At 31.1% G+C, this 13002-nt stretch overlaps 1 protein-coding gene across 24 annotated transcripts in view; it reads right to left on the bottom strand.

Moving 5' to 3' along the window:
- MAPK10 (mitogen-activated protein kinase 10) overlaps window positions 1-13002 on the bottom strand; it is a 437658-nt gene that overhangs the window by 37015 nt on the left and 387641 nt on the right. For all 24 annotated transcript variants that reach the window (XM_025043836.1, XM_015586056.2, XM_015586057.2 and 21 more), the window contains 2 exons: window positions 7160-7342; window positions 2573-2697 (listed from right to left, as the gene is read on the bottom strand). In XM_025043836.1, the coding sequence (XP_024899604.1) occupies window positions 2573-2697; window positions 7160-7342 (308 nt within the window). The remainder of the gene's footprint in view (window positions 1-2572; window positions 2698-7159; window positions 7343-13002) is intronic.

The raw sequence follows: 13002 nt of genomic DNA, 5'->3' as shown, positions 1-13002 counted from the left end.
CTCTCATCTTCAAGTTTCCTTCCCTCTCTAACTCATGTGAGTTACTTTAAATCTGTTTAAGCTTGAATCTCCTGGCTAACTTCTAATCATGGAAATTCTGATTATTTCATACTTCCATTTATTTGGATTATAGACACATGCCGGAGTTTATTTTGCAAAATAGTCTTGTCAGTCCTGGCAGAAAATATATGATTTCATTATAGCTTTGTCATGTGTCTGTAAAAGGTCATTTTATATTAAATATACGTTCACATGCAATAACAAAGGCACTAACTCTAAGAGTATTGTAGAAAGCGTAGTGACCACTGCTCCTAGCATCCTCAGGTTCTGTCTCCTAGGAATAGTTGTGACCTCTGTGATACATTTCACACAGTAATAAACTAACGTTGCCCTAGGGTCAGGATTGGAACCTATTCACTGCAACAGGTCTAGATGTTAAATATGTTCACCCTTGTACAACCAGTGATCCCAGACTAGATGTGAAATACTTGCTTGTTCTGTGAATTAACTGATCCCTTTTCCTTGACCTTCAAGCTCTTTCAGCTCTTTCCCCTAAAATTCATAATGTCTTATGTTGTTGCTGTTCATGTCCTCAACATGACAATATTGACATGGTTGGGGAAAAAAAAGGTTCTATCCGTTTTAGTACCCTAAATTTCATCTTTTTATCCTTCAAAAGAAAATTTTCATAGAAAGTTAAAATAAATTTAAAAACTCATTGAAACTATGCGTTAATATGTTGTTATAGATTCTAAGCAACTCTCTCTTTTATAGGCAACATAATTACAAGTGAATTATAAATGGAGACTTTATGACTTCAATTAAACTCTAGGCCGCAATCCATTAAAAACAGATTATATACATTACATTAGATGTAAGGAAAAATAAATATGCCACATAATTTGAACCATCAAAATAAACAAGGAGCAACAATTTCAAACAATTTATGTTTGTCTAAAATTTTTATCAACATAAACTATTTTATTGAAAATCATCAGAGAAAAAAATCATTATACTTAATTTTCACATATATATACATTATAGTTTCTCTTATTTATTTCATTACTTCATTCTACCTCAATGACATCTTTGAAAGTATTTCACAAGAGTGAGAGATTGGAAGAGATTATATTTTTTAGTTGTAAGAACATTACTTTTTGAGTTTTAAGAGCATTGTAATTATATTTGAAAATATTTAATTTCTGGGATTTTATTTCATAAAAACAAATCAAGCACCTAAAAAATAATTTGAAGCAAGTTGGAATTTCAACATCATTGTAAAACTGCTTAGGAAAGCAGGTCCTGAGAAAATGTCATCAGGACTGTACACCTGTTTCACAATCGACTCATCAATGAAGTGTTTTCTCTGAAATTTTTGAACACACAAGAATTGGGTGACTATAAAAAGTAGCTTTTTAAATAATATGTCTATAAAATTCAATTCTACCTAATCCTCACTCCCTCCTATCAGATTTCACTTCTCCAATGAAGAATGAAAGGATAAGAATTATGTCAGTTTGAATCTCATATCTCTGCCATGGGCAAGCACACAAAGAAGCAGAAGAAAAGAAGCTGAAACAAAGCAAAAATATTTCAAGCAAGAATGGGCTACAGAGAGGACAAAAGAAAACAAACAAATGAAAAGTATTTGAAATAGAAGATTAAGAACTAATTCAAATAGAGTAATTTGAAGGTATTATGTAAAAAAAATGACATCGTTTAGCACAGATATTCTAATTTAAAGAGATTTTGATGAGGAAAAGGTAACATTGCTGATAGTAACATTTAACACAGAGACAAAAGGACATTCTCATCACGGGGCCTATAAAACACAGATGGGCCACAACAATACCCCATTTGCCTGTGCAGCCCTGACTCCACACAGAGAAAAGGCACAGATGTAAAGACAGTGATTGGAGAGAAGATATTAAATGGCTGGAAAATAGTAAAAAATAAAATAAAATAAAAAAGAGTTAGGCTTCTGAGGAGATTCTTAAACTATGTCTGGATTTAAAATATGGAGAAACATCTTACTGTGGTATTCAATTTAGAATCAACCTGAAATAATGTCTTTATTGGAATACTCAGTTTTATTCATCTAATTTATGCAAGGTTTCACAGTCACCAATGGCCTGTTAAAAGCTATATAATCAGAATGTTTTTAGTACCACACTTTACTAATGGCAGACATCAAGGAAATAGAGGGAAAGTTAACTTATCCTCTATTATGTTTTCTGCTATTTATTTTGCATCAGGAGAGGCTGATAATAAAGGAGGAGACACTGGTAGAGTTAACAATTTAACAAAAACAAACAGAAGTGTTTCATGGGCAGCTCAGGTGTGTTGGATTCAATCACTATCTCTCATAGGAAATCTTGAAAAAAAAGAAATGCACTTAAAACACAGGTAGAAGAAAATAACTTCTAGAGAGGAAGTATTAACTTTGTGACTTTGGAATTTCATGAAGGTCCTTTGTGTGTTCTTTTGAATTCTAATTCTTTTTCATTTTTTACCACTGAGCACCCAGTTACTACGATTTGTGGAAGGAAAATAAAATAAGCTTATGCCTTACCGCCTCCACTTCGGCAGGGTCATACCAGACATTGATATATGGGTGCTGTAAAGCGTCATCCACTGATATCCTTTTGGCTGGGTCAATGACTAGCATCTTTGACAACAAGTCCCTGGCTTGGCTGGCTGAAATGATAAATGAGAAAAGCAATTAGTAAAATTTTGATTTTGGCAATGAAATTTATTGGATAGAAAGGAAATTAAGAATACAAAGATCAACTAGCACCTTCCTCCGAAACATCAGGTAACCACCAAGTGATTAAGGGAAGTGCAAGATGAAACAATAAAATCTTTTTTTATCCATCAGATTTGCAAAAATAAAAGATGGTGTAATATCTACTAACATTAGGTAATTTCATTCACGTTGGTGGGAATGTAAATTGATGAAGATTTTTCAGAGGGCAAATTTGGCAGTATCTATTAAAATTTTAAATGTGAATATTTTATGACTCAGCAGTTCCACTTTTAGGTACAGCCTAGGAAAACAATTGCACATATTCTTGTAATGCATACAAAAGGGATGCTCACTACAGCCTTGGCTATGGAATAAAAAAATTTAAACAGTCTAAATTTCCATCTATAGAACAACCAAATAACCTATGGTACAATTGTACCTTGGAACTATATCTGGCAATTTAAAAGAATGAGGTAGATCTGTAAGTACTCACATGGATATGTTGTTAAGTTAAAAAAAAAAATGTAAAATGAGCCTTAGATCATGAGGCCATTTGTGTAAATATGCCCCTTCTCAGCAAAACAACAAGCAAGCATTTTCTTCTATTTATGTGTTATAAATGCATAGAAAAGGTCTGCAAAGATAATCAACAAACTAAAAATGCTAGTTACCTCTGAGGAGAGGAGAATATGTACATGTATTGCTCACATAACTAAAAATAAATCTAAAAGAATGAAATCTAAAAGGAATTAGATGAAGTAGGTAAAGACTGTTCATTTTAAAAGCTCTTCTGAGCTAGGAAAGGGGCTAAAGCAGTGTCTAGATGGAGGCTAGGTGGTCAGGGGTGACTTTTAAATTTTAATTTTATTATTAGTTTCAAGTATACAGTACATTGGTTAGACATTTATATAGTTTATGAAACGATCCCCTGACTACTCTTTCTCCCCGCTGGCTCTACACTTAGCCATTACATTACTGCTGACCGCATTCCTTACGCCGCGCTCCAGGGGTGACTTTTTTGAAGACAGGAGATGGTGAGGGCTTTACCAGAAGCAGAAGCTTTAAGGATAGAGAGGAAGGGGCAGATCTGAGAGAAAGAATCCACAAGATTTAGTAACCAAATTGACATGGGGGATCTGGTTCAGTTTATAAAAAACTAAATGCTCACTGTGTGCCAGGTACAATGTGAGATTCCAGGAATATATTTTTAAAAATTATGTGGTAATAATCAGTAAGCGTATTTGTTTAATTGCTAAAAGATACTCAGTTTTAAATCTCTAAAAATATATAAAATTTTACATAAATAGTTCCAAACTGATGTGCTAGTTCTATGGTAAAAATATTCAATTTGTTCCAAATATATGGTAAAACTTCAAATTAAAGAGAACGAAATTTAAATTGGTTTGCTAAATTAGGAAAAGGCAATGTGTTTGAATCCATGGATATGTGCCAATATTTACTTAATTTTTCTGATTATTAAGAAAATATGGGTTAATTATAGAAAATTTAGAAATCAGGAAAAACCAACTATCCCCACCATATAGAGGCAATCACTCTTATTATTGATATATTCTCTTCTAGTTTCATTTATGTATCTTTTAACGATTTTGATCATACTGCAGAAAAAATGTAGCAGTGTATTCTTTTCAAATGTCCTATGACAGTATTTTCTTCTGTTGTTACATTTTAATTCATGTACTTTTTATATATTTAATTACTTATTTTTATATTTACCAAAAATGTCACTAGTTCAATTAGACTGGAAGACTAATTTTTTTTATTTCTATTAATCATTTTTCTGGGAATCACAATTTTAGAGATTTAATTTCTGCTACTTCTAAACAGACAATCTGAAGCTCACAGTAATAACAAAAGTATAGAAATACTTATACATTAACTTTCGATATTTAATTTTTCTCATTTTCAAAGACTCCCTAATGAGGGTTGTATTTATTTATTTTATTGGTTCAAAGATCTCTTAGATTTGTAACTGTTTTATACTCAGACCCACACACACCCTTCCCACAGATTCTCCCATGAAACCCACCCATGTTTCTGCTCTTAGAGAGGGTGGGAGTAGTGTGGGCTTCTCACCAATAGAGAGAGGCATGAACTACAGCAATAACAAATCATCTCATAATAAATAAAGAATGATGAATACTGTTTGTAGGGAGCAAAATGAGGAAGAGGAAAAGATTTCAATCCTCACCCATCATTCTTTCATTTGCTAGCAAATGTCTTATGTTCTTGTTTGATAACACTAGAATAAATTCTCCCCTTTGATTATTTGTATAATTCTTTATAATTTGCTAATTTTTATATTAAAATTATAATTAAATGAGTATAAATATATAAACTAGTTTATAATTTGTAAAAATAATATAATCATAGAGATTCAAATTGAATTAAACAGCCAAAAATAAACTCAAGGAAGTTGAAATCATATTATGAAGGACGGTTGGTATTTTACTTCATAGTTTTTCTACAAGTGCTGTCATTATCTCAAATAATTTAATCAGGACTTGTCATCTCCATATTGTTACAATTACAAGTATATTCATATGAAGGGAATTCTTTTGCCTGACGCATCAATTAGCATCATAAAGACATAAATTCTCTACTTAGCTCTTCTTCAACCTGCATATGTGTTGATCTTAAAAGAAATAGATTTAGTAATAATTTAGTCTGCTGCCATTCAGAGAGCCAGCTGAAGGAAGAAACCTAACTTTGCATTAAGTGTCACAAACACAAAAACAATGCTGCACATTTAAACCCACCAGATGAAAGTTGGGAGGAGATGAAAAGATCCTGAGAAATAGGAGGCACCGCGTTTTAGGTTCTCCATCACATTTTAGTCTATATAGCTATAAATTAAGTCTGTAAATTAAGTCTGTACTAGTTCATTGTTTACCAAACATTTGGGGTAAAATTTTAAAAGCATATGTCCTTTTTTTGATAACATATAAATACATTTTAAATTATAATTATTACATTTATTAGTATTTTTATAGCTAACAGTTATTGAGCATTTTCTGTGAGCCAGGTAGTGTTCTAAGTGCTTAACAAATTATTTGGTCATTTAATCCTCCCAACAAACTATAAAGATCTTTCGCCTTTATTTATTAAAAAAGATAAAGAAATCTAACTTTAGATAAGATTAGATAACTTGCTCAGGTTCACAGAGATTTTAATTTTGTTTCAAAATTAGTTTCTCAGGGATGCCCTAAATTAAAATTAGAATATTATTTATATCACACTATACATTGCCAATGTAGTCCTTGTCTTCAATCTTATGGCTGATGCATTATTATCCCAGTTTTATTATCATAAGATTCGTTACTAATGTTTATGACTACAAACACAGTAGTTGAAAGAATTACTTATTAATAAAAGTGTTTATATTGCATGTAAAATGTGTAGGTATCTCGTTTGTCTCTCTAAAATGAAAAAAAGACAAATGGTGGTTAAGCACTCCCTAAAATACAAATAAAATGCAGACATCAGCATCTCTAAGAGTTTACAACTCAAACTTGTGTTGAAAATATTTTCCAAGTAATAAAAAAATTTAAACAATGATTTCAATGTACATTACGTTGGTCTTTTAGAGTTATACGGCAAAATAATTTTAAGGTTCTAAATAAGCTCTATGAAATAGTTAACCCACAGCACTGTCACACACTTTAGCACTATGCTTCCCTTTGAATATCCGGACAATTCTACAATCTTTGGCCATTTTCTCTTTGTAAGAAAGATCTTTTAAAAAATACCCATCCTAGAACAAACTGGTGATGACCAGACGGGATTAGGGTTAGGGGGCTGGATGAAAAAGTGAAGGGATTAAGAAGTACAAATTAGTTACAAAACAGTTATAGGGAAATGGAGTATAGCATAGGGAATATAGTCTATATTATTGTAATAACTCTATATAGTGCCAGGTGAATAATAGAGTAACCGGGGCGGGGGGTGGTGGGGGGACGGAAGATCACTTTGTAAATTAGATAAAGGTCTAACAATTGTGATATAGATCTGAAACTAATAAAAAATAAAATAAAATTTTGAAAAAAGTAAACCGAGACCCAGAGATCAAGGGTCTCTGTGATTAAAGGTGCAGCAGTAGCTAGACTCAGATTTGGGACTAAAATCCATGTTACTTTTCTCCAGATATAAAAATCTCTTTACCAGGTAACTTTTATACAACACACTAAGTTTAGGATTGATGGTTTGGCTGATTACTGGTTGGTCATATTTATAGGTTTGTATGTAATTGTGATTTTAAAAAATATTATTTTAAATTAAAAAAAAGAAATACTGCTCCTTAAATTGAGGCAGTTCAAGTTAAAGAGAGGTGTCTCTATTTGTTTGTTTAGTCCACCGCCCCACACAGTTGATCTCCAGTTGCTCTGATAGGCTTACCTTTGAGTTTATTGTGCTCGGAATCCGCTGGGAAGAGGGAATCTGGAAAGAGCTTGGGGAAGGTGAGTCCGGCATACTTGGGCCGATTCTCCACATAGTTTCTTACTGTGGGTTGCAATTTCTTCATGAATTCCGGACACGGTGTTCCTAGTTGCTCAATTACCTTGTTCCATTGGTCAATATCTGAGAATTAAATAGTTAAGGGCAAACAGAAGTGCAGGCCACCAGCTCCTGCCATTCACTAGTCAGGAGACTGACTGCTTCTCAGAATCCTGAGCAGTCATCAACACAACTGGAGTTTTAATAAGCAACAAAGGACAAAAACATAAAACCAGAATTGTCAGGCAATAAATCCTCCTGGAATTTTAAATTCGCTTTTGGAACATATACACTTTTGAAGAACTAGCATTACTTAACATAGGATATCATGAGATAGTTTTTGGGTTGTAAAGATGAAAATGTATTTAATAACACAAGAAGAATTTCTTGCATTATAATAAAATTCTATATAACCATGTGATTTGAAAGAAGAAATATGACATATTTTATCATAAAAATTACCTCAATTATTTATTCTCTAAAAATGACAAATACACAAGTATTTTAAATAATTTTTCTTAAGATTTTTTTTCTCTACCAAACAGGAAATTTCATCATCTGTTAATGTTTTCTACTCATATGCATCACTTATGGGATCAATATTATTTTTGATAATAAAATAATTCATTAATTCTTTATCAAAGACTTAAAAATTTTCTATTTATCAAAGTAGTCACAATTTTAAACCTATTTTCTTACTTCTGATAGTAGTGCTCTGTAATCCTGAATATCAAGAAAATATCAGAGTAAACACAGGATGTTCAACTTAAAACAATGAATTTTCATCCAAGTGCATTTGTTTCAAAAGTACATTAAGCATGTGGAATTCTACAGGAAAACTATTAACTCTCTATGAAAATTAATGTCCTCCAAAATTGGAGCTAGCTCTTTGACAGACATACCCATTGACTGAGATTCTCCTCATCTATCATTACTATTTGATACATCAGAGTCTTACAAATGATAAATAGCACCCATGAAAACCATGATGGACCATCTGAAAAAAGTTAATTTCAAAGAAATTTCCTTGCCATCTGTCAATGAACAATAGACTCCTTAAAAATTCTTCCTAAATCCAATACCACAGGCAGTGTTCTCTCCTACATTGTTTATTCTTTCACAATTCTATTCTTTAATAATAAGTTAATTAATTCATTTCTGATCATGTATTTTGCAATGGTTCAGAGAATCTACCATAATATTACTTAACTGTGGTTTGTAAACTCTTTACCCTTAGCTGTTCAATACAGTTGAACTAAAAAAAAAGATCAGCAGTCCTGATAAAAGACAAAATTAACTATAGTTAACAAAAATAAATGTATAATGCAAATAAAGTAGATGAGAGATTGAACAAAGATAAAATCAAGCTACTTTGCAAATCCTCTTTTATTGTCTTTATAATCTAGTTGAAAAAAATTTAAACTATTACATATCCTCTTAATTATTGGGATGGAAAAATGTACGATTGCATAATATCGAAAAATAAAGTGAAGGTGGGAAAAACTGGAAAATATTTATGAGGCTATAGTAGTAAGTCAAAATCATTAGAAATAAAGAAATAAAAAATTACAAAAGGTTAAAGTTGAAAGTTATTCTTATACAAAAACTTATGTTAGTAGTATGGATATAGGTAAGCTTTAACTACTTAAACATATTTAAATAGAAAACATTAGTACAGCTAAATAAATCACAGGTGCTTGCACTGTAAATTATGAAAAGAGGTCTACTCTCTAGAGAATTAGGTTATCATGCCCCATCAAGCCATTGTTTAATCATTGGTCAAACTTCCTTAGAATTTTAGACATTATGTCAAACTAAAAACAGGAGCAAAGAAGCTGTCATATTTTCTGTAAAAGTATCACTAAAAAAGTCAGCAAAATACTTCCAACACACTATTATGTTCTAGTTACATTTATCTAAAGTTATACAGTTATTTGGTAAAAAATAAATTGCTTTTAATATTCCCCCCAAAATTCCATGTTATTTTTAAAGTTTAAGGAGAGTCAAATATTCTAGAATTTGTTAAATAAGAACAGTTAAAATGTTTCTTTTTAGAAGTTATAATTAAAGCCTATAAAAGCCTTCAGTGTATTTTCCTACTTTAGATTGCTTTTTAGATGAAACACAATTGTGGTCCATGATGCAATGGTTTATACGAAGAAGAGGGGCAAGAATCTTTATTATTATCAATGAGGTAGATATATGTTCATAAAGGCAAATATGTGGTATAATCATCTTTAAAAGTTTGTGCCTTTACTTCAAGCAATCCACTTCAAGTTTTCTTCCCATAAATACGTACAATTATATGTAAGTAGTAAGAGCTTGTTTCCCAGATGTTCATAGAATCACAGCATGAACAACTATGTCCAATTATGCTTAGTTAACCACATGATTCACTTTTATAATCATAATTAACCAAATATAAGCCAAGACTAGAAGACGTATCTCCTAGCTCCCAGTCCAGAGCTTTTCCAAGGATTCCAGTAAGGAAAGCAGCAAGTTTGGCATTGATATGGTAGAAATTGCTTTAATTTGGCCATAAAATTGATGGTGTGTTTGTCACAGGCAATTCCCTTAAAGAGTATCTCTAAAACTGCCTCCCTAGTCTATTAGGTCAAAATATTTACATAAACGATTAATTTTATTAATTTTAAATAAAAGATGAGGTGATATGTATTTTTTGAAAATTTAATTATCAGATTTCCACAATGATTATATTTTTAAAAAAAATACATAAAAATTTAATTAGATATAATACTTATGTGTTAATGTTAACATGGTAAATATTTTTTAAAGAATGGCCGAAATTATTTTTGTAAAAGGATTTATTTACTTTCAAACACTTATAAGTATTATTTACATACTACATGAATAAGAATCTGAGTATTTACAGGTTCCAGCCTGTGTGCAGTTATCAAAAAAGCAATAAACATGTATTTTTTAATTTTTGATTTACTATTTCAGAAATGATCACCTTCAACATATTTATCAAGAGCGTTCCATAAAAATTTAAAAAATGTCATTTTAAAGGAATTATTTGACAGTCAATTTCCTTATATAATTCTAAATTCACTACATAAAAAAGTCATATTACAAAAAGTTTGAATTTATAAATAGAGTAGGATGACAGGATAATTTGCTAATATTTACTATTGCTAATGTCTTCAATAAATAGGATTGTAATAGATGAATAAAACAGATTCTAAAAATGAGTATCTGAAATCCTAAAAGTTAGAATTATTCATTAACTTTATCAATTTGCTAAGAACTTACATTTCATGCACTCCTTTCCCTTTAAATTCTTTGGTTTGGGAACTTACTAAAACATATCACAAACTGCCTTAAACATAATGCCTTATCTTTTTCTGGGTATTTTAAGTCAAAATTATGAACATAATTTATACTATTCACATTTAAGCTCTCGGAAACTACTAAGTGGAATTATAAAGAGTTGTTTAACGGCCTCATTCTAATATGTCTTTTGAATTGTATCTTCTTTTATGTTTTCTTCCATCATTGATTACTTTTTATTATTATGAATGTGGTTTCCAGAGTTGACACCTTCTTGAATTCAGACTTGCTTTCTACTCTACTCTAAGCTCTATATTCAATATTTTGTGTAAAATTTTCTGATATCAATTTGCAGCTTAAAGAATATCAGTGTTTATCTCCAAATTGTTAACTATATTTTAAAAAATATATATTGCCTAAGAACACTGTCCATATAGAATAGCTTCAGGAGAGGCTATTTTATCTATCAAACCAACTGACTGCCTAGGCATTATATTGAGTATTACTATGTGGATTTATGTTAGTCCTGCAGGAAAAAATACTGGAATCAATTAGTGATGTCTGCAGTGACTATGCAATAATGAAGTGGAGGCATGCATGCTAAGTGTTAAGCATCATGATATAAAACTGTGGTTCCTTAACTTGAATACTTATGACATAAGGGACTTATGAAATAAGATCCCTCCACTTTCTCCCACCAATCTACAAAATTCTGAGTCCATAGATCTGAGATGATATCATACAAAAACACCAATAGGAATTGCAATCCAGATGGCTCCTGGACTATATTTTGAGAAACACCACTGTAGAATATACTAACAGTCCCTTGTGAATTACTAAACCAGATTTAAGAATAAAATACTAACATGTTTCAGGGGGTCATTCATGTGAAAATACTTCAGGGAAAGAAATATCTTAATATTTATCCCTTTTTTCCATGTCGCTTTCCTGAAAAGACCATGGGACAAATGGCACACATAGGTTATCAACAGAGGAAGAGGGTTTCTGTCCATTGTCATCTAAAGAAGGATTGAAATTATGTGTTGCTATCACCTATGGGATGCCACTCACAGAAAGTACAAAAAGTTACTCTATATAAAGTTCAAAATATTTGACAATTTATTTTAGTAATTACTTCATATTTCTCTATGATAAAATTTTCTCTCAAAAAAAAAAAAGCTCTCATTTCTGAGGACAAGTGTAAAGATCAGGTTAGAAATATATACACATGTGACAAGAGCTCTGGATCCAGATTTTCTTAAGTTGTTTTGCTCCATTTAAAATATTTTTACTCTTTTTTTTCATTTGAAAATGTTCTTTCCTCTCAAAAGTACCTCTCAAATTCTGAAAACACAAAATATAAATAAATGATTTAATGCACAATTGTAACTATCATCCGTTTTCATTATAAATAGCACAGGAAGAGGAAATATAAGCCAGAACACATTCTAAACTCAAAGCTGACAATTTAAGTAAAAAGTTATTTGTTCACTGGCAACAGATTGCTAGTGGGATATTGTGAGACACAAACTATCCAAAAGCTGATATTTGAAGCATGATGTATGTGGATCTTAGTACAATCTATTTTATTTTATAAATCTATTTATTACTGTAATCTATATTTACTTACAAAGCTAAAAAATATGGAGAGACATTTCACATATAAGTAAATCCAGTAATATATTAATATGTGTCACAAGGGTAGAATATTCATGAAGCTATTGAAGGTTAATCTTTGGGGCCTGTCATTTGCATCAGCCCTCATTTTGCATTTATAATATTAATTTTTTTGTACATAATACCCTCCTCAAATTGTATGATATTCTTATCTCATGAAGGCTGGATCTGACTCTACCTGTATTTTGAAACTGGGAAGAGGCCTTAGAGATTATTCAATTTGACATTTGTATTTTATAGCTGAAAAATACCAAGTTTCTTTTAAGATTGGTAAATAAAATGATTTTAAACAAAGGAGCTAATAGAAATAGCTTCTAACACTAACAGAAATATAGAATTCTACTTAAGAGAGTTATAGTGACACTGTACTCTGTTCTGTGAGACCCTCTCTGGAAGATTACATTCATTGCTAGGTATACAATATGTAAAAGGAAGGTTTAAAAGGTACAATCAAGTTTATATGAGGTCAAGAAAACATGCCATATGAGGCATACCTAACAAAACATTTTATGTTAAAGGAAGCAGGAGACAATCCCTGTCTCCCCATCTTAGCATTTTGATCTCTCTTATCCTTCAGCTATTATCACCTTCTAATATACTGTGCCTTTATTGTAAATTTCATGTCAAGAATTTTATGATGTCATGATTTTTTTGATGATGGTTTTGTTTACTGATATATACCTGGAGACAGAAAGTACCCAGCACATAGTAGATGTTTAAAAATATCTGTTGAATTTTTATGGAGATAATGTAAAAAAATAGGGGAGAGAAAATAT

The sequence above is a fragment of the Pteropus alecto genome, unplaced genomic scaffold, assembly GCF_000325575.1.
Source record: "Pteropus alecto unplaced genomic scaffold, ASM32557v1 scaffold161, whole genome shotgun sequence".
Taxonomy (NCBI): Eukaryota; Metazoa; Chordata; class Mammalia; order Chiroptera; family Pteropodidae; genus Pteropus; species Pteropus alecto.
Note: the sequence above shows the minus strand (reverse complement) of the source record. Positions and strands in the feature narration are given on the sequence as shown.